Raw genomic sequence first — 21950 nt, forward strand, 5'->3', positions numbered from 1 at the left:
TACTTTCCTTTATGATGTTGTGTGCTCTCCTGGTGGCCATGGTACATGTCCTGTAGTGAGGGGAATGCTGCTCCTGATACGTAGTGAGCAGTTTTAATCACTCGCTGGAGTGCCTTCCTGTCCTTAGCAGTGCAGTTTCCATACCAGACCGTGATTGAGCTGGTAAGGACACTCTCAACTGTACTTCTATAGAAGTTGCTGAGAATTTTGGGTGGCATACGATATTTTCTCAGCCTTCCTAGGAAGTACAGTCGCTGCTGGCCTTTTTTTTATTGTTTGTTGGGTGTTGTGATCCCAGGTGAGGTCCTCGCTGATGTGGGTCCCGAGGAATTTAAAGGTTTTCACCCTGTCCACCTTTCTCCCCCCTATGTGCAGAGGTGTGTACTGTGCACTCCTCCTCCGTGGGTCAAGAAGAGATTATTATCCTGACACCAGGCCACCAGTTCCACTACCTCCCTTCTGTACGCTGCCTCAGCTCCCCCGGTGATCAGTCCGACGACCGTAGTATCATCTGCAAACTTGATGATACTGGTGTTGTTCTGGGAGGCCACACCGTCGTGTGTGAAGAGGGTGTACAGTAGGGGGCTCAGCACGCAGCCTTGGGGGGTCCTTATGCTTAGAACCTTTGTGCCTGATGTCTGGTTGCCGATTCTGACTGGCTGGGGCCGGTTTGTGAGAAAGTAAAGGACCCAGTCACAGAGAGTTGGTGTCAGACCAACAGTGAGGAGTTTAGCAGTGAGTTTTTGTGAGATGACCGTGTTAAAAGAAGAGCTGTAGTCGATGAATAATAGCTTGGCATAGGTGTCCTTGCCCTCTAAGTGGGTGAGGGTGGTGTGGATGACGGTATTGACTGCATCCTCAGTGGACCGGTTCTGCCGGTAGGCAAACTGTAGAGGGTCCAGTGTTTCTGGGATGGTCTTCTTGATGTGTGACATGACTATCCTCTCTAAGCACTTCTTTACTATTGGTGTGAGTGCAACAGGCGATAGTCATTCAGACAGGTCACAGTGTTTTTCTTTGGCAGGGGCACGATGGTGGTGGTCTTGAAGCAGGTGGGCACAACAGCTTGAGCTACTGACAAATTGTATATGTCAGCAAGTACGTCAGCCAGCTCTGATGAACACACCCTGAGGGCCTGGCCAGGGTTGTTGTCTGGGCCGGCTGCCTTCCGTGGGTTTGTTCTCCTCAGAACTGTACGTACCTCTGCTGTTGTCACAGTGAGTGGTGGGTCCTGCGTGCACTCCATGGTCAGAACCCCTCTCTGTTGGTAGTACCTCGAAGCGGGCGTAGAACTCGTTCAGCTCATCTGGCAGTGAGTGTTGTGTCTTTGTGACCCCCCTGCTCCCTTGTTTGTAGTCTGTGATGTGTTGCAGGCCTTGCCACATGCGCCGGGAATCTGTGGTGGAGTAGAATCCCTCCAGCTTTTGTCTGTATTGTCCCTTGGCCTCGCTGATGGATTTACGCAGGTCATATCTAGCTTTCTTGTAGTCCCCAGCGTTGCCTGAGACAAATGCAGTGGAGCGGGCATGTAGCTTGGACCGAACATCACAGTTAATCCAGGGTTTTTGGTTTGGGTATATTATGTATTGTTTTGTGAGAACAATGTTTTCCACATGTGCTGATGTAGCCAGTTACACTGGAAGCATATTTCTCTATGTTCACAGTACCGTCATCCCTCTGAGCAGCAGTTTGGAACATGTCCCAGTCTATACTCCCAAAGCAGTCCTGAAGTACTAGTTCAGTGTCTTCATTCCACACTTGAACAGTTTTTCTCACTGGGGGGGCTTGCTTTAGGCGCTGTCTGTACACTGGATATAGAAAAGCTGAGATGTAATCAGATAGTCCAAAGTGTGGTCTAGGTACAGCCTTGTAGGCTCCCCTCACGTTGCAGTATACTTGGTCCAGATAGTTTTTTTCCCTCGTAGGAAAGTTCACATATTGATGGTTTTCGGGAAGACATTCTTTAGGTGGCGGTGGTTAAAATCCCCAGCTACCGTGAACACAGCATCGGGGTGTGCGGTCTCTTGTTTACTGATGACGTCATGCAGCAGCTTTAGCGCTGTAGTAGAAGCCGCCCGTGGCGGGATGTAAACAGACAGTATAAACACTGCACTGAACTCCCTTGGCAGGTAAAAAGGTCTGCATTTCACCATCAAAAACTCAATGTTGTCCGAGCAGTGTCTTTCAACCACCTGTACGTCCGAGCACCAGCGGCTACTCACGTAAACACAGACGGTGCCACCTCTCGCCTTTCTTAAAGCCTTTGTCCGGTCTCCACGGTAGACTGAGTGCGTTGCTAGCTGGATAGCAAAGTCTGGGATGCTGTCTGAAAGCCAGGTTTCCGTGAAAATAAGAGCACAGCATTCTCTTAAATTCATGCTGGGATGTAATCCTGGTTCTCAGCTCATCCAGCTTGTTGTCGAGGAAGCGCACATTAGCTAACAGCAGGCTAGGTAGTGGTAGTCGTGTAGCTCTAGCCTTTGGCCTACCATGTAGCCCCGCTCTCTTGCCTCGCCGTCTTGTTGTTGTTGTTTTGTGGTTAGCTGGCTCTCGTCGTAGCAAAAAGTTGAAGTCCGTCAGACTATAAGTGAGCTCATGGTGAATTTCGGATCCCCATCAGTCCCAAAACTTTAAAATCAAGGCACAGTAGAGCTATTTAGTAACGTCAACGGATATTTATTTACATTCCTGGGTTAGTTTATGGGCCAAACTGTATCGGGATATGAGTTTTGGTCCATATCACCCAGCCCTATACTCGTGTTTGCGAGTATAGGGCATAGTGATGTTCTGTGTTTAGGGATGTTCTGTGTTTAATTGAGCGTTGTAGTAGGCCTTATGATGGCATTGTTTTATATGTATGAGGGCACATATGTACCTTGCTTGAGTGTTAATAATGAAATTGTAATTTAGTCGCACTAGTGCTTTTAAGTTAAAAAGCTAAGCGAACAGCCTTGCAATTAGGGCTGGGTTTGTCTCTGTGCGATATAGAAAATGACTATATCGTGATATTCGAGTAAACGTTTTCACAGAGTTGCTTTTAGCTGCGGGCATTACACTACAGGCTCTTCTCACTCTTTCCTGTGTCTCCTCAGAGTCAATCGCACTTTCTTACATACGTCACGTCATATGTCTCATACGTATAAGCCCTCGCGGACCAGCGAGGTAGCAGCATGGGTAACGTTAGCTGCGATGCTAGCAGAGCCGTGCGAGTGGTAATACGAGAGAAAGAAGGTGCGAATCTGGTAACAAATGAAGGAAGAATTCATTCCCTACAAAAACAGCAGGGGCTCCATCGTCTGGCGGTGGTTTGGCTTCAAGTGGGAATATGTCGAACAGACAACCGTAATTTGTCAAGCATGCAGCAAAAGCGTTGCTATAAAAAGTAGCATTACTGCTAATATGTAGCATCATTTGAAAAGTCACCTGCAAGAGAATGAAGAGCGCTTATTCCGCATGTAAAAACCTCTGTTCGGTGCCACACGCCCACACCATCAAAATGCCGAGGCAAACATTTCAAGATGTTCACCGTATGAAGAAAATATTAAATAACAAAATTAAATAACATCCGTAGTAACTTGCCACATAGCGAAGGACGAATACTATTTGATTTTCTATTATGCGGCTCATTTTTATTTGATACTTAAAATATCTGTGACAATCTTGCACTTTCTGTTTTGGAAATGACATGAACTTTTGTGTCTCTGTTTAATAACTGCTTAATAAATATAGTTTTGGTCAATTGACTTAGTTGTGATTTCCCTTTCTGCATGAAAGTTTAAAATGAGCATATATTAATGCAGTATGAAGAAGAATGTTTTAATGTAGACACATAGAATCATCATACTGCTGTGATTGTATTCATCAAGTGTGAATTAAAGGCCAAGGCAAAATAGAGATATATATTGTGTATTGCGATAGGGCATAAAAATATTGAGATATTAAAAAAAGGCCATATCGCCAAGCCCTACTCACAATACCACTAAAATCAAGAGTAAGATTACTAATTCAGTGTTAATATTTGAGTGGGCACCTCTGTAGTATAAAAAGTCAAAATGGGTAAGAACCCCTGGTTTAGATTGTGCCTGTGTACCAAATAAAGTTTCTAGCATAGCACCAGTGAGCCCCCCACAGTTAGCGTTTACATACATGAGCACCTGCTATGTTTATAATGCGCCATAAGTCCCACAGCAGGACTCAGTTTGCCGAAGTGCAAAATTTTAAAGATTTAATTAGACTAAATCAGCCATCCATCGCTAATCCAATCACGTGAATGGTGTCACCTCACAGAGACCTTTTTTTTTTTTTAAATATCCCCAATTATGAAATGTGAGAATAATTTACAGCGAGACAATTTCAGCCTCAAAGAAGGCTCATCATGCGTCATCCTGTGAGACTTTGGCTAACATTGTGAGACTTCCACTGACACCACAGAAGTGTAGAAGTACGAGCAAAGTTGCGTGTGATGATAAGCATAGTAGGGCTGGGCGATATATCAAATATACTTGATATATCGCAGGTTTGTCTCTGTGCGATGTAGAAAATTACTTTGTCATAAGTATTTGAGTATATGTTGCTTTTAGCTGCAGGCAATACACTACAGGCTTTTGTCAGTCTTTCTTGTCTCTCCTTCTAACAGAGACATAAAACAAGCGCACCTTGTTACATACGTCACATACTGTCGCGCGACCAACATCATACATCCTTGCTGAGCAGAGAGGTAGCATTATGGGTAAGGTTAGCAGTGGCAGGTGGTGCAAGGTGAGCCGTGTGAGTGCTAAAACGAGTGAGAGAAGGTGCCAAAGAATAATAAATTCCCAAGAAAAACAACACAGGGTCTTTCATCTGGCGGCGGTTTGGCTTCAAGCGGGAAGATGTTGAACAGACAAACCGTAGAATGTAAATTATGCGGCAAAAACTTTGCTACAATAAGTAGCGCACTACTAATTTGTAGCATCATTTGAAAAGTTGCCCGCTAAAGAAAGAAGAGTGCTTGAAACTCTGCATGTCAACATCTCCAGCCAGTGCTACAGCCAACAAAAAACCCAAGCAACCAGGACGTATGAAAATAAAATTGTCAACAACAGAGGGTGATAACGTCCGCTATACGGGAGCCTGTAAAAGACTGTATTTTACCTTAAGGGGGATGCTCGAATTATTCACTATTTACGCAAAAATCTAACTTAAGAGCGAGTGAGAGGAGACGACTTATACAGTTTAACAATCTACTATACACCACATAAACATACAATAACCAGGCAATAATAAACACACTAATTAAACTCATATACTCGTCCCCACTCACATGCTACCTCCCCAATAAAACCACCCGCACTAAACCAATCACACAACACACACACACGGTCCAACCTGGGCCCCTTGGCTGGGCCAGAAATTTGTTCGTTGTGGTCCTGCTGAATCGGTGGTGCACGTAGGGGTGGGGTGGGTGAGTTTGGACTGCTGGATACAAAGGGGGCGTTGGAGAGGGGGGACACCTCCTGTGGTGGAGTAGAGATGTGGGGGGGAGCACGGCCGTGCTTCCTTTAGCACACCTCAGGAGTCCAGTCTGGAGCGAGAGGAGAACCAGCCTCGTCCTGGGTCACCTCTCTGTCGACTAGTTCCGTGAGTGCGTACAATTAACACGCCAACTTCGCGCTGTCCACTTCCCTCGCAGCAATGTAAACACGATAGCACACAACTAAAATCTCTATACTGTCCCACGCTCTCCAAATTATACAGTCACCAGGGAGAGGGTCTCTATAACAAACTTAAGTCAAACGTGACTAAACCTGCCGTTCGTGAAGTCACTGTGCAGCACACAAAACACAAGTGCGAGCTGGGGTTAGCTTACTCGCGGTTACCAAACACTTCACATATACTGGCAACGTGAAGCGCCCAAACACCCTAAACTTTAACTACTGAAACTGATAAACTGTCACTTATAACACACTGAAATAGGAAGCTTACTGTGGTTATTTCTCCCATCTGCAATCGTGGTGAACTATCTCCCGTGTAGTATTACCGACGCTGCGTTGCTTGTTAGTGCCGGAGCTCTTTTAACACTTTTTCTACCAGCCGGCGGAAACGGAACTGCCCGTAACCGTAGCAACCGTAACCAGAGCAACCAAAACCATAGCAACGGTTAAACAACTTAAAGAAACACATTTCAGCTTACCAAACGACACGTATGAAATATAAGTAAATAATAATTATAATTATAATAATCCCTTAACAGAAATGATCTCCTATCTGTAGAACTTAAAGGGACAATTTACACAAATATGCAAACCTTCAGAACATCCACAGTAACCTACCACATAGCGAAGGGCATACACTATTTGATTTCCTATTATGCAGCTAATTTTTATTTGACAGTTATCGAAATATCTTGTGTGACATCATGCACAAAAGTGCACTTTATTTGTTATTAACTATTGTAGTGACATCATGCACAAAAGTGCACCAATAGCTCGTTTTAAAATGTCTCTGACAATCTTGCACTTTCTGTCTTGAAATCATATGAATGTATGTGTCACTGCTTAATAACTGTTTAATAAATACAGTTTTGGTAATGTTAGTGTTAATTCAAGGCTAAGGCAAAATATTGAGATATATATCGTGTATCATGACATGGGCTAAGAATTTTGAGATATTAATAAAAGGCCATATCGCACAGCCCTAAACCATAGTACTTCAAAAAGAACCTATGCAGCTATGTACGAACCCATCACAGTGCAGATTGTTATGTTTTCAACACAAAAATCTGTCTTCAAATTACAGGGATTTCGTTTCTAAAAGAGAACAAAGTGGAGGTTGTCCACTAGCGTCCTGCAAGAGTTTTGGTATGTCATAGCAGGATTCTTTATGAGCGTGACAGCCACTTGTGCAGCAAAGCAGGGGGCTCAACCAGCTGACATATGGGGAGGGTGTGGCATGTGGCCTGGCAGCGGGGTGTCAAGCATCTGCGTTTATTGAATGGAGCACTGGTGGGGTAACTTACTGTAGTTTCAAGTCTACGTACAGTCAGAAGGATTTAAAAGGCCTTGAAGACTTGTGTGTCAGTTAATCATTCCTCACAGGATGGTGAGGTTGTGCGCACTGGTCGAACACAACTCTGGCCAACGGCTGGCCAGCTTCAATCCCGATAAATTAATCGGCTCAAGGGGAGAGGAGGGGACCCTGTGACCCCTCCTTACCCCCTTATACAAGAACAAGAAGGGGGGTAAGCTACCCGCCTAAAAACATGACAGCTGACACAATCAAAACTAGTCAGCCATGATGGACCAGGTTCGAGAGGACATTGACCAACTTATTAAGGAACAGAACCAGCAGCAGAGACCATAGCTCACTCATAGAAGTATGCATGGACTTGTTTGTTTTTATCCCGTCGTGTCACAACTTATTTAATTACACCACTGCTAAATATGTTGCAGTTGGCAGCAGCCGTCCATCATAAAGATACCAACACGCTAACTTGTGTTTTAAAGACAATGCAGGACAACACAGCTAGTGATCAGGCCTAGAAAAAAACAACCTAACCTAAAAGTATGAACATTTATATTTTGCTCATCTTGGCTAATACATAAGGCTCGTCGCTGCAGACTGGCACCTATACTACTGTTATAGCTCAGCTGAACATTTCCAGCAATGTTAATAATTTTATTCATTACGGTGTTATTCAACACGCCCCTTAATGTGTCTGGTTTTGTGCATCATGTATAATTCAGTATCACATTGCGGTTAAAAACGCTGGCTTGCTAACCGCCAGGCTAGCCAGCTAGCTGGCTGCAACCTCGATGGGGAGATAACAAACCAGACTGCTTTCAAAAATGTGCCACTTTCCAAAAAACTGCGTAGCACGAACGGTTGCAATAACGTCCTGCAAGACACCTGAAGACCTTAGAGGTGAGGCTGGTCTTCACTTCGCATTCGGCCGGCTCCCTTAGCACGATAGCGCCAGGGATCTTTCCGAAATATTGTCAACTTGTAATAATTGTTGATTTCGGGCTGGGTGTTAAGTCTTTCTTCACCCCCAGAACAGCTAGCAATTAGTAGCTGCTAACTTGCTACATCAAATCTCTTATAAGTTATTCCACCTATTTAAATCACGATCTAGCCACCAACGGCGGTCACACATGTCGTTTAAATTGTGAATGTACCACAAATTGCGTTGGTTGATAAGTCCCAAACACGACACTGAAATGCCCTGCTTTTCAAACGGGGTCTGGCGTACGTTCTCGCCAAGCGTGGAACTTGCGGGACTTCCCACGGAACACACCAACTAAACCACGCCGCCCACCACATCATACACTTGGCATTGCCGAAGCGTGTTTATTTCTGGGGTTGGGTGAGTTGGAAGCGTTACGTTTGCCTCCAACAACCAGGAAAGGGCCCACTGAACCGCGGCCTATCCTGCTACCCCGGGCCGGTCGCCTACCTCTGTGGGCCGGCTGATCTCGAACAGGTCGAGCCGGTTGGCGTTCCAGTGGTTGATGATGTCGGCCAGTTTCCTCCTCTCCTCCTCCCTGTTTCCCGTCATGGTGGACCGCCTTGCTGACCCTCGCAGTCCGCCTGAAGTGCTCCGTTAAAAGGAAAAAAAGGGTTATTCCACGGGAGGGAAAGACACTCCAGACGTTTTTTATCGCTTGGAAGTCCGAGAGTGTTCTCTTCAGGGTGTGTGCGTGTGTTCGCTTCGAGCTTGGCCAGCCCGGTGTTGTGGGCGCGCTCCCGATGCACCCAGTGAGCGTGCATGCCGCTGGTGTTAACCCATTGCAGTCCGAAAGCTGCTGCTCGGTGACGTCATCGTCGCTCGCAATCACCCGATTCCACTTTTAAGATGTTTTTTACGGCCACTTCATTAGGTGGCCATGCATGATGTATAATTAGGTGGCGCTCTGTACGTTATATTTGGTATTTCTCATTCGATGCAGAGCAGTGGACTATTAAATTACTCGTCATCAACAAATATACATTTTACTTGATGTTTACACGATAATACTAGTTTCTTGTTGTAGTCGGCCATATTTTCTTATAAGCGTCAAGTGTGGTGGTTCTGATTTCCCAGTATTCTTGGACGCAGCATTTGGGGCAGTAACACGGAGCCCCTGTGAACCTGTCTGGGTTGTGCTATAGCTAGCTATAGCTATAATTGTATCTCAATTATAAAGTTGTCTAAATAATTACAATTTATGCGTGCATTAAAAATAAATTGAAACACTTTAAAACACGGCGTCAAACATTTAGAAAGTACTAAAGTAAAACATATATTTGGTGTCTTCTAGGGGTGTGAGAAAAAAACGATTAGAATACGAATCGATTCTCTTTTTTTTTAAATCCATTTTTTTTTTATCAATCCAGCAAACCAATACACAGTAATACCATAAAAATGCAAACCAACTGCAAAACCAAACCTGACCCAGCAACACCCAGAACTGCAATAAACAGAGCAATTGAGAGGAGAGACAAACACAACACAGAACAAACCAAAAGTAGTGAAACAAAAATGAATATTATCAACAACAGTATCAATATTATTTATAATTTCAGCATAGCAGTGATTAAAAATCCCTCATTGACATTATCATTAGACATTTATAAAAAAAAAAAAAGAACAATAGTGTCAAAGTGGCTTACACTTGCATCGCATCTCATAAGCTTGACAACACACTGTGTTCAAATTCTTCACAAATTTTTCATAGATTGTTGTTCTTTTGTTAGAAGATTTGTGTGTAATTTTGCTATTGCCTTTTTCCTCCCTCTGGAGTGATTTTCTGTTTATTTCGTTTTGCCTATGTCTTTATCATAGATTCCATAGCCGCTTTGCTTTAATCACTCTGTTCAAAGAGATTTCAAAGAAAACTTAAATAAAGCCTGTGTCAATTGTCCCCCTTCTGCACCTGAGTCCTCATTCTCGCCAAGGTTTAACACATTTACAAATGCTAACTTACTGTGGGCGTCAGCCATCTTTATTTGTTTAAATTTGAACTGAGCGTTAAGTGGGTTTTCTCTGTGATTTTGCAGTATTCTTGAAAGCAGCATTTGGGGCAGTTACGATCAAGCTCCTCACATCCATTCATTTTCTACCTCTTGTCCCTTTTGGGGTCGCGGGGGGTGCTGGAGCTAATCTCAGCCGCATTCGGGCGGAAGGCGGCGTACACCCTGGACAAGTCGCCATCTTATCGCAGGGCCAACACAGACAACATTCACTCTCACATTCACACACTAGGACCAATTTAATGTTGCCAATCAAACAAGTGGCAAACGTGTCAAGTTGTCATCTGCTTTGAGGCTAAATTTCTATTTCAGTTATGATTCGTTTCAAATAATAACCAATAATCTGTGGTGTCTAAAAGCTAGGTAAATATATATCTTAGTTTAATAACATGGTGTGAAACGTTATATTAGAGTACTGTTGTGTTTTAATAAACACTGTGTTAAATCACAATACTTTAACTGATTACACTGAAGTTTGTTTAAAATCGAAAAGAAAAGCAGTATCTTTCTTGTAGCTTTGTTAGCAAAAGCGAAACAAAGAAGTGCTTTGCACTGTTTCCACCGTCAATGTTTATAAGAAATATGTGCAAACTCTTCTCCTGCGCTGCAGAAAAAAGATAAGCACTAACGCTGCATTAGCACCTTATCCCATGGAGGGTGAAAACATGATAAGACAAGCTTTGCTCTGGTCAAAGTGGAAGACGTAATAATTGATAGTGGATAAAAACATCGCCTTGTGATTGTTGTGTGTGGCGTGTGGTTGTGTGTGTGTGTGTGTTCACACAAGATGAAAGCAGATGATGTATCTGTTTATCGCGGTGTAATGAACATACCACCTGTTACCAGTCAGCACAAAACAAAACACTACAAACTGTTTTTGTACATGCGCGCACACACACACACACACACTCACACACTTACACAAACAAAATCAGTGTGTACACCATGTGACATCACACAGGAAGTGGTGGCGCTATCTGCCCATGTTGGTTTCCTGTTGTGGTTTGGAACTTCTGCTAAAATCCCATAAGCTCCGCAAAAATTCACATCAATTGACCACTCCTGTGGCAAACCCAACGACGTTTCAGTGTTTTTAAAGCACAAGTTATTTTTCGGTTGTCCCGTGTTTTTGTGTCAAGTCAGTTGTGTTGTCATCCGTGACTCACACAAGATGTCAGCCACACACTCACCCTCAATACATAAACAATCAGCAAGTTCAAAGGAATTTGCTTCATCCAATGTGGGGAAGCAGTTGAGTGTCCACTAGACTCAACGCAACTATTTTTGGGAGGCATGATCAATCCTTCCCATGCCTATTGTATACCGTAACATTTACAGCAGTGGTCCCCAACCACCGGGCCGTGGCCCGATTGGTACCGGGCCGCAGAAGAATTTTTTATTAAAAAAAATAAATAAATAAAAAATAAAACCTTTTTTTTTTTTATTAAATCAACATAAAAAACACAATATACACTTACAAATAGTGCACCGACCACAAAAAACTCCCTTTTTCATGGCAAAAACGTCCCTTTTTCATGACAAAGAAGAAAAGAAAAAAAAAAGAAAAAAAAGGACACCCCCCGCGGGCCGCGGGACAAATTATCAAGCGTTGACCGGTCCGCGGATACAAAAAGGTTGGGGACCACTGATTTACAGTGTTTGTTTATTCTACACAGATTTACTGTAAATAAAAACAAAGATAGCATTTTCATTTTTACAGTCAAATTCTGGCAACGAAGCTGTTAGGTTTTTTTTTACTATACAATCTATGGTTGATGTTTTACAGTGTATTAACCAATGGAAATGGGAAATAGAAAAATAGTGCCACTTTTATTTTACAGTAAAATTTTCGCAACTGAAATACCAATTTTGTTTACTATAAAAATCAACTGTTGTTGTTTTTACAGTGCATTACAGTAAATGGAAAAACGGCACTGCATTTATTTTTACAGTAAAATTCCGGCAACTGAGATGCAAGTTCGTTCACAATAAAATCTACGGCCATTGGTTTTACAGTGGTTTTACAGTGGAGGGTTTTACAGAAAGTAAAAATGACAAACTTTTATTTTTCCAGTAAAATTCTGGCAAATGAGCTGCCAATTTTTGTTTTACTGTAAAATATACCGATGTTGTTTTAACACTGCATTACTGTAAATGGACAAACAGTACCACTGGTATTTGTACGGTAAAATTACAGGGATTTTGCTGAATCTACAGTTGTTGTTTAGTAGTGCAGTATTGGACATAGAAAAACAGTATCACTTTTATTTTTACGTTAAAATTCTGGCCACCGACAGAGTTGCCAGTTTTTTGCCGTAAAATCTACGGTCATTACATGCATTACTGTAAATGTAAAAACCGGTACTACTTCTATTTTTACGGTAAAATTCTGGTGACCGAGCGGCTTTTTTTATTTTTTGCGGGAAAATCTACAGTCAGCGTTTTAACAGTACATTCCTATCATTGGAAATACGGTACAACTGTTATTTTTGCAGTAAAATTTGGGTGACTTAGTTGCCAATATTTTACCTTAAATCTCCTGACTTTTTTTTAACAGTGTGCAAAAATAAAATCACAGGGTAACTACTACTACCACTAAGGGGGAATAATAAACGACAAACTACGTAACAGTCAGTGGTGGACCGTCAGGGCCAGCAAGGCCTTCTCTGCTGGCCTAACATAACTCAAAATCATGATCATAACTAAAGATAAAAGTAATTTTTAATTTACTTTCCCTAAATATCTTAAAGTATTCATATTTTCTTCATGTTATATTATGTTCCTTCCAGTGCTATTGTTTTTAGGTTAGAGTTTTTATCCAATCAGAATTCAGCTAGCTTATGTTGCCATGCTGTATGAAATCTGCCCGGGGCGTTCAGCATCAACAATGCGGGCATATGTGGACTGTAAGGGAACATGGACATACAGTCGATAGATAATTGCAATAGCCAATCAGACCACGTGTTGTTGTCAGTAGTAAGGCTTTCCAGCTGGCCCTGACATTTACGAGTCCTGTGATTGGATACTCACTTGGGAGTCCCAAGTGAGTATCCAATCAAAAGTTGCGAAAACAGGAAGTGACACCGGAGCCACACGAGCCATAGAAAGCCATAGAAAACTCACTGGTACAATAACCACAAATATAAAGTGTTTGTCTTACACCTTGTAATCTGTTGTGGACAGACAAAGCCAAGCAATGCAGGTTTAGCAAGCTGTGCGCGCACCCGCGAAGGTAATACATTTTTGGCAGGCAATCACATTTTGGCACAACACCAAGGAGAAATGGTTTGCCAGCCACTTTCACACAAATCCTCCGACTACGAGGGGTACCTCTGGTTTATATGGCGTCGGATGGGTCCTACAAATTGTTAGTTCAAATATTTTATTTCTTTTTTTTTTTTTTTTCATGTTTCATTTGTTTGATACAATTCTTTTAATTTTGACAGTACTACATAAGGGCAGCACGGTGATAGAGGGGTTAGTGCGTCTGCCTCACAATACGAAGGTCCTGGGTTTGATCCTGCGCTCGGGATGTTCTCCCCGTGGGTTCCCTACGGGTACTTCAGTTTCCTCCCAGCTCCAAAGACATGCACCTGTGGATAGGTTAACTAGCAACATTAAATTGGCCGTAGTGTGTGATGTTGTATGTCTCTTTGTGTTGGCCCTGCGATGAGGTGGCGACTTGTCCAGGTGTACCCCGCCTTCCGCCCGAATGCAGGTGAGATAGGCTCCAGCACCCCCACGACCCCGAACGGGACAAGCGGTAGAAAATGGATTGATGAAGTACCGCGTAAGATATGTTTTAATTGCTGATGCAGGTTTATTGAATGTTGAATGTGCCGAAAAATAGACCGTTTTGTACACCATTGAGGGAATGGATGCACAGTAGTGTGCACGTGTGTTTCTGTATAGTATCTATAGCCGTGCCCACGTGGTGACATAAATTACTGTATTTTGAGAGGTGAAGTCGGACTAAGTAGGACATCACTAAAGGCCTCGGGGAGAAACGCAAGGCCCGCCACTGTTAACAATAAACATCTAATATTAACAACTATTTACAAAGCAGTGCTGCAAAGATTGCTGGAAACCAGGAACTAGTACCCGCAAAGCTACAATATTATCATTAATCGGGGTGTCCAAAAATGTGATTTTTAGATTAATCGCAATTCTTATTCGTGAAAATTGATTAATTGATTAAAACAAACAAAAAAATGATACAATTTTAATAGTGTGAGAATTATTTATTTATTTATTCATTTTTTTATGTCCTGTCCAGCCAGCGGGGCAAATCATCATGTTGATGCAGTTGCCCATATTTGCCGCATAGATTTATTTAAACATTTTTGGGAAGCATTTTATTAAACAAAACCAGTTTTCATTTAAGTAATACAGAACTTGATCAGAGCTGTTCATCTATTTTTTGGAGGAAGTTAGTTCATCATTGAATTGGCATCCAATGTTATTAAAACAAGTACAGATTTTGAATCGAAAATTGTTTTGAATTGAAAATCGATTCTGAATTGAATCGTTACCCCCGATTTTCAATCGAGTCGAATCGTGTGGTGCCCAAAAATTCGCATCCCTAATCATTGAGATGCATGAATACATTTTAAAAACACAAAGAAAACTCATTTTATTTCGTTATTTACACATTATTTACAGAAGTGTAAAAAGAAGTTAGCCGGATTCATGGGGAAAATAATTTAGGGGCCGTTTTAATATTTGTCAATGTTTTTAACACGCCAGAAGACAATCCATGCAGATAAGCGAAAAGCATATTTAAAGATGTCAACGGAGTGTATTTTTATTAGTTTTATTACAGTAGTATTACCATTAAACTTTTCTTGTTGCATTATACATTTTTGCTTGCTTGAATTTTATTTTTAGCATTTGATACTGTACAATAAAAACAAGCTAAGGGTTGAAAAAGATAGCTAGTGGGCCGAATCTTGGACACCCTTCTTCATTATGCCTTTTTGTCCTGGTTTTAATGTTTTCAACGTAGTTTAATTATAATTTAAAATGTGTCATGGCCCAATAATTTACTATTTTTGAACGCCCCTGTTATGTTTTTTCATTATACATGCAGGATTTCTAATATAAAAATAATATATTTTCAAGCAAATGTGTCCATATAGTGCAGTGTAAACACAGAAATAAGGAGGGGAAAGCTCGAGAGACTTCAATTATTGGAACTGGCAACGTTGTGTGACATTCAGCACCTGCTTTAGAAAACTAAATAAGAAAACATTCCAAAGGCCATGGAAGTGTTTTTATTTGCACACTTTATTCATTTTCTACACAGTTTGGAATGGAAATCATCATTATTGTGTTTGCAGCTTGCAAACATTAGGAAGGATACAGACAAAAAAAAAGAGAAAATGAAATGAGGCTTTAACAATGAAACAAAGACTTTATTTAAGATAAATTGAAATTCCGGGTCAGAATTGTGAGTCACCAAAAACGTCAAACACAGAAGCAAAGCTGCTCTTTCTAATTTTAGATTCAGGCAGATTTCACTCTGAAACAGCAGCCAGCCGCCATAATCCTCCGCCCACTCATGATGGCTAACTCCAGGAGGAAGATCTTACTTTTTCATCAGTCAAGCAAAGCTCAAGCGTGACGCAACACGTCACAGTTGAGTAAAGATAACAGGGATGATTTGATAAAATGTTTAAACTCTGGAACATCTGAATTGAGATGACAAGCGCAAATAACTGCAGCTATATCATTTTTCTGTACATGGGGAAGGCAACTATAGTTATCAAAATCATTCCACGGATTCCCAGGAAACAAAATTTATAAATTCACTATGGAAATTAATTGTAAAATATTTCTTAAAGAAGTGTCCTGCACATTCATCTGATTGCATATTTAATAAATTCAATGTAAAAGAGGAATTTAAACCACCTTGAACACTAATATAAATGCATGTGTTGCCTATCCACGCTTCCTAAAATAATACTGTACCATGAAATAATCATTTAAATCCTTCAGAAATGTGATATGTGTGTTTATTTCTTCTCCCAACTTCACTTGAAGTTTTTCTTTTTTTTAATAAATTTTCACTCTTTAGTCAAATCCTTAGGTTTTTACTCAGTCCTGTTACCCCGGGGTCTGCAACATGCGGCTCTGGAGCTTTTTCGAAAATGTATGAAAATAGAAAAATAAGTTTTTCGTACAGTTTCTGTAGGAGGAAAACATGACTCAAAACTCCCTAATTGTTAGAAAGTTCACTCTTTACATTAAACATGATTCTTTGATGAGAGTATTTGACGAGCACTGTTTTGGAAGTCCTTGAACCCACCATACTTTGTTTACATGTATAACTTTCGTCAACAATGCCAGAGAAAGACTTATTTCATGCCACTCATTCTTTGTTTCATTTTGTCCACCAATATTTTTATGCTGTGTGTGAATGCACAAAGGTGAACTTTGTGGATTTTATTGACTTGTGTGCAGTGCTTACCAAGCATTTTTGATCAGTGCATAACTGCAAGCTAATCGTTGCTAACATGCTATTTAGGCTAGCTTTATGTACATATTGCATCATTATGCCTCACTTGTAGGTATATTTAAGCTCATTTATTTACCCTTACTTATGTCCTCTGTGAATTTCATTTATATCTGCAATTTTCATGACATATTATCTGTATGTAATATTGCCAAACGTAACCCAGCTTGCATAAATGCACAGTTATAAATTCATTCAAAGAAGACAGCCCGCCATTTCCTTTAACTTGGACACACATCTATACATTTGGACATTCTAAGACAATAATTTAGAGTTATCTCACCCCCTGAGAAGCCTGCGTTTTACTAATGTTTTGCAATGTTGTAAAAATGGGTAGAATAAATATTACATTCCTGTCAACAAAAAATTGCATCAGCCTGCAACACACATTCATTTTGATAGTAGTCTAACAGCTAATCTAGAAACTTACATCATGTGTTGACTTCATTATATCATTTATAGAAGGGTTTTAATTTTTTGCAGCTCTAGACAGATTTTTTATTTTTTTTTTGTATTTTTGATCCAATATGGCTCTTCAACTTTTTGGGTTGCCGACCCCTGTGTTACCCCATCACATTACCTCCCTCTAAAAGTGTGAAATACTAAACAAATCATATGCAGGAGGTTACATCATTCAGATCCTTGGCAGGCCAAAAGTAAGTTAACTAAATAATTTTTCTGAATATTAAATTTTATTTTAACAACAACTGGGGGTATAAATCTCAGCACAGTCCTGCTACCTTTTAAAACATGTAATGAAGTCGGCAGAGCTTGACCGGTGGTTGGGGGTTAAAAGTAGAGATGCCCGATAATATTGGACTGCCAATATTGGACTGCCAATATTATCGGCCAATACATGCTTTAAAATATAATATTGGAAATTATCGGTTTCAAAATTATGGGGATCAGTTTCAAAAAGTAAACATTTTTGACTTTTTAAAACGCTGCAGTGTACACGGACGTAGAGAGAAGTATAGAGCGCACTGTCTTTGCGTGCCTACCCAGTCACATAATATCTACGGCTGTTCACACACACAAGTAAATGCAAATGCATACTTGGTCAACAGCCATACAGGTCACACTGAGGGTGGCCGTATAAACAACTTTAACACTGTTACAAATATGCGCCACACTGTGAACCCACACCAAACAAGAATGACAAACACATTTCGGGAGAACATCTGCACCGTAACACCACATTAACACAACAGAACCCCTTGCAGCACTTACTCTTCCGGGATGCTACAATATACACACCCACTTCAACCCTGCTCTCCCCCAACCCCGCCCACCTCAACCTCCTCATGCTCTCTCAGGGAGAGCATGTCCTAAATTTCAAGCTGCTGTTTTGAGGCATGTTAAAAAAGAAAATGCACTTTGTGACTTCAATAATACGTATGGCAGTGCCATGTTGGCATTTTTTTCCATAACTTGAGTTGATTTATTTTGGAAAACCTTGTTACATTGTTTAATGCATCCAGCGGGGCATCACAACAAAATTAGGCATAATAATGTGTTAATTCCACAACTGTTTATATTGGTATCGGTTGATATTGGTATCGGTAATTAAGAGTTGGACAAAATCGGAATATAGAATATGGGCAAAAAAGCCATTATTGGACATTCCTAGTTAAAAGGGAATTCAAACCACCTTAAACACTAATATAAATGCATTTGTTAGGCTGGGCTAGGACTCCAAAGCAGAGATGAAACAGTTTCCACTGGCTAGTCACTCTAAAAGACCGCACTTAAAATTTAATGACTGAAACCGCCCTTGGTATTGATATTATCCCTATTTGGTTTGAACAAAAAAATATATATATTTCAAATATGACAAAAAAACCGAACACAACCAAAAGCTACCATGTGATGGTCTGTTACAGTAACAACACCTCCTCTCTGCATGAACACAAGGATATTTTATCAGTCTGTACGCCTTTAAAAATTCCCAGAACATTAATGTCTGACAGTACACAGCGACAGGAAACATCTGTGGTGTGAAAGCTGCTGTTAGCCACACAAAGAGGGCGCGAACAAATGACCACACAATCTTTCACCTGGAACCCGTTCGGTCTCTGCTAAAGAGTTTTTGGCCTTGAACAAGTTCACTGTGTGCATAATAGAATTCATAAAGCCCTCAGAATTGTAGTATAGTGGCCTATTACCTCAGTATTGTGCAGTGGTGTGCTGTCAGGGCCAGAAAGGCCTTCTTTGCTGGCCTAACAACCAGAAATCATGATCATAATCAAAGAAAAAAATATTTTTAAATTTACTTTCCTTAATATCTAAAAGTATTCATATTCTCTTCATGTCATATTTTGCTCCATCCAGTGCTGTTGTATTTAGTTTTGGCTTGTATCCAATCAGAATTAAGCTCGCTTATGTTGCCATGCTGGACGAAATCTGCTAAGAATCAACAATGCGGGCGTCCGTGCACTGTAAGTGAACTGGGACATACAGTTGATAAACAGTTACGAGAGCCAATCAGATCACAAGTTGTTGTCAGTAATGCCTTCTAGCTGGCCTCACGTTGAAGGTGACGTTTACGCATCCTGTGATTGGATACTCACCGGGACCGTTAGTGGAGGAATTTGAGAACACATAGAGTAGAGAGACAGTTGCGACAGCCAATCAGATCACAAGTTGCTGACAGTAGCCTATCTAAGTAGCCTGATGTTAACGAGACTGTGATTGGATACACACTTGTCATTCCAAAATGAATATGCATTCACAAGTTGCAATTTAGCAGGAAGCGGGAAGTGTTCCGTGGTAGCCAGACCGGGATAGCAGAGAAGGAGAACAATACGTTGATTAGGTGGCGGATATATATCTGCAGGGCCATTTCAAGAAAGATATTTAAAGAGAAACTAAATCTTGTGAGATCAACTGTTCTGGTGATGAAACGCTCGCCATTTCCACTCGAAAAAGCTGACGACGAGGAGTATAGGCCGTCGAATAGCTGCTACAAATTGGGAGTTCAAATATTTTATTTTTTGCAATTTTAATTATGACAAAACCACATAAGATATGTTTTAATTGCTGATGCATTTTAATTGATTTTTAAATGCTCCAGAAAATAACTCGTTTTGTACACTGTTGATGTGATTCAATGCTATATTGGTGCGTAAATGTGTTCCTGTATAGTATTTCTCCAGCAATTGTCAAGTGGTGACATCAATTATGGTATTTTGAGAGGTAATTATTGAAGTCTGACATCACTGAAGGCCTTGGTGGGAAACGCACGGCCCGCCACTGGTATTGTGACTATAGTAAAGTACAGTGGTGCAACAAACATCCATGCTGTTAAACCAGCAATTGAACAGCAGCCATCTTTGTTTTATCTTGCTGCAATTCATCCCGCCTCATTAAGTTGATGGTGTTAATGCCTCTCACCGCTGTAAGAACATGCAAAGTAGTGGCAGGACACAAAGGGCTGTGTGTTATATTCGTTAGGTTTGGAAAGTGTGACCTAATATAAATATTTTCCCAAAACCGAGTTTTTGCATCGGATTGTATTAGAGGATGTACCCAATGAAGCATCTAAAGGGGTGTTTTATTTTAAATTGTAGTGTTTATGTTGAATTCATATGTTGTGGCTGCAGGTTTGTGATAAGGTGGTGGTGTGATAGTAACGTTTAGAAGTCTTTGTGTGTATTTGTATGTATGTGTGTGTGTGTTTGTGTCGGTGTACATATGTTTGCCTGTGTGTGTGTCTGTGTGGGTGGGTGTTGACGCTATGCTTTGACACAATGTGTTCAATTAGAGTTTTTGTGTGTGGTTGGCTCTCACTGTCTGTGGGTGACAAAGGCTGACTTAATGGACTGGTGCTGAGTGGTGGCGGCTGACACACGCACGCATGCACGCACGCACGCATGCACGCACACACACACACACACACACACACGCACACACACACACGCGCACACACATACATTATATCTGTATCAGTCAGACTAGCTTCATCCAGAATGAGATTGTAAGATATGGTCCATTGTGTGATTGACTAACTTTAGCTCTGAAATGCCATCCATCCATCCATTTTCCTACCGCTTATTCCCTTTGGGGTCATGGGGGGCGCTGGTGCCTATCTCAGCTACAATCGGGCAGAAGGCGGCTTACACCCTGGACAAGTCGCCATCTCATTGCAGGGCCAACACAGATAGACAGACAACATTCACACTCACATTCACACACTGGGGCTAATTTAGTGTTGCCAATCAACCTATCCCCAGGTGCATGTCTTTGGAAGTAGGAGGAAGCCGGAGTACCCGGTGGAAACCCACGCAGTCACGGGGAGGACATGCAAACTCCACACAGAAAGATCCCGAGCCCAGGATTGAACCCATCGTATTGTCAGGCAGACGCACTAACCCCTCTGCCACCGTGCTGCCCAGCTCTGAAATGGACAATAGTATTTATGTCACATGCACACTCCTTCACGTATTACAGGTTCTATATTGTAGCTAATATTGAGGTTTAGGAGAAATCTGAGTAAGCAAAAAGCACAACACTAAACATTAAACCAATACTTGATTTTATTGGGAAACCATCAAAATAACCAGTTTTAAAGCCAAGTTTTTGAATCACTACGGCCTCTGCCACAAGTCGGGTCAAATATGTGTCCCAGCAGTTTTTATTGAATCTTTTATCCATCTGTGGAGGTCTTCCTCCCTGTGGGTTCCATGGACCACCAAGAATTGACATGACGGCGAGCAGTTTCCTGACTTTGTTTTATTCTTTCAATAAACCTTCGTTATTCGTCGGGTCGCTTTTCAGCACTCCCTGCCACTGCTTGCTCTGCCGGTTGCTTTTCAACTCCATGTCATCTGCCTCTCGCTCTCGGTCGCTTTCGCTCTGCATGCGCTGGTTTTCGCACTCCTTCTGCCCCGTTCTCCTCCGCTGCTGCCCTTTTACACACTGAAGGGGGAATAAGAATCACGCCCAGGTGGGCGCACCCCGCCTCGCTGCAGGTCTGTCGGCCACGCCACCTTACACCATCCATCCATCCATTTTCTACTGATTGTCCCTTTTGGAGTCGCGCGGGGTGCTGGAACAATTTTTTAATTCAAAGCATTTCTTGACTGTCCCATTCACAGATCTGATTTCAGTAGCCTCACTACACTGGCGCAAAATATATGTAAGTAGGTATTCGTGCATGTCAGTACATATTATATTATATTTTCAGGCATAAACAGCTCTCATGAACTTATTGGGGAGACAGACTAAACCCGGGCCCTGGCCGGCTACTTAAAAATATTGTGACTCTGTGTTATAGCCTGGCTGTGAGGTAACACAGCCAAGTAAGTGCCCTCCCGGACACAACATCAATTTCTTCTTCAGAGGCCTCTTCTGTGTCTGACTGGCCTTTTTCAGTGGAGGGGCGACAATCGTCTGGGTCCTCTACATCTGAGATGTCAGGATTCAGAGTCACTGCCTCCGATGGGCT

General features: G+C 41.6%; 2 protein-coding genes across 17 annotated transcripts in view; one reads left to right on the forward strand and one right to left on the reverse strand.

Moving 5' to 3' along the window:
• afdna (afadin, adherens junction formation factor a) overlaps positions 1–8741 on the reverse strand; it is a 117870-nt gene extending 109129 nt beyond the window's left edge. For 5 of the 13 annotated variants that reach the window (XM_061900865.1, XM_061900866.1, XM_061900869.1 and 2 more), the window contains exon 1: positions 8435–8741. In XM_061900865.1, coding sequence (XP_061756849.1) covers positions 8435–8536 — 102 coding nt within the window. In that variant the 5' untranslated portion in view covers positions 8537–8741. The remainder of the gene's footprint in view (positions 1–8434) is intronic. The other 8 variants (XM_061900868.1, XM_061900867.1, XM_061900872.1 and 5 more) reach the window with 3 other exon arrangements.
• Positions 1–21950, forward strand: part of unc93a (unc-93 homolog A) — a 112011-nt gene that overhangs the window by 19447 nt on the left and 70614 nt on the right. The gene's annotated exons all lie outside the window — the stretch shown is intronic.

Source organism: Nerophis ophidion, linkage group LG05, assembly GCF_033978795.1.
Source record: "Nerophis ophidion isolate RoL-2023_Sa linkage group LG05, RoL_Noph_v1.0, whole genome shotgun sequence".
NCBI lineage: Eukaryota > Metazoa > Chordata > Actinopteri > Syngnathiformes > Syngnathidae > Nerophis > Nerophis ophidion.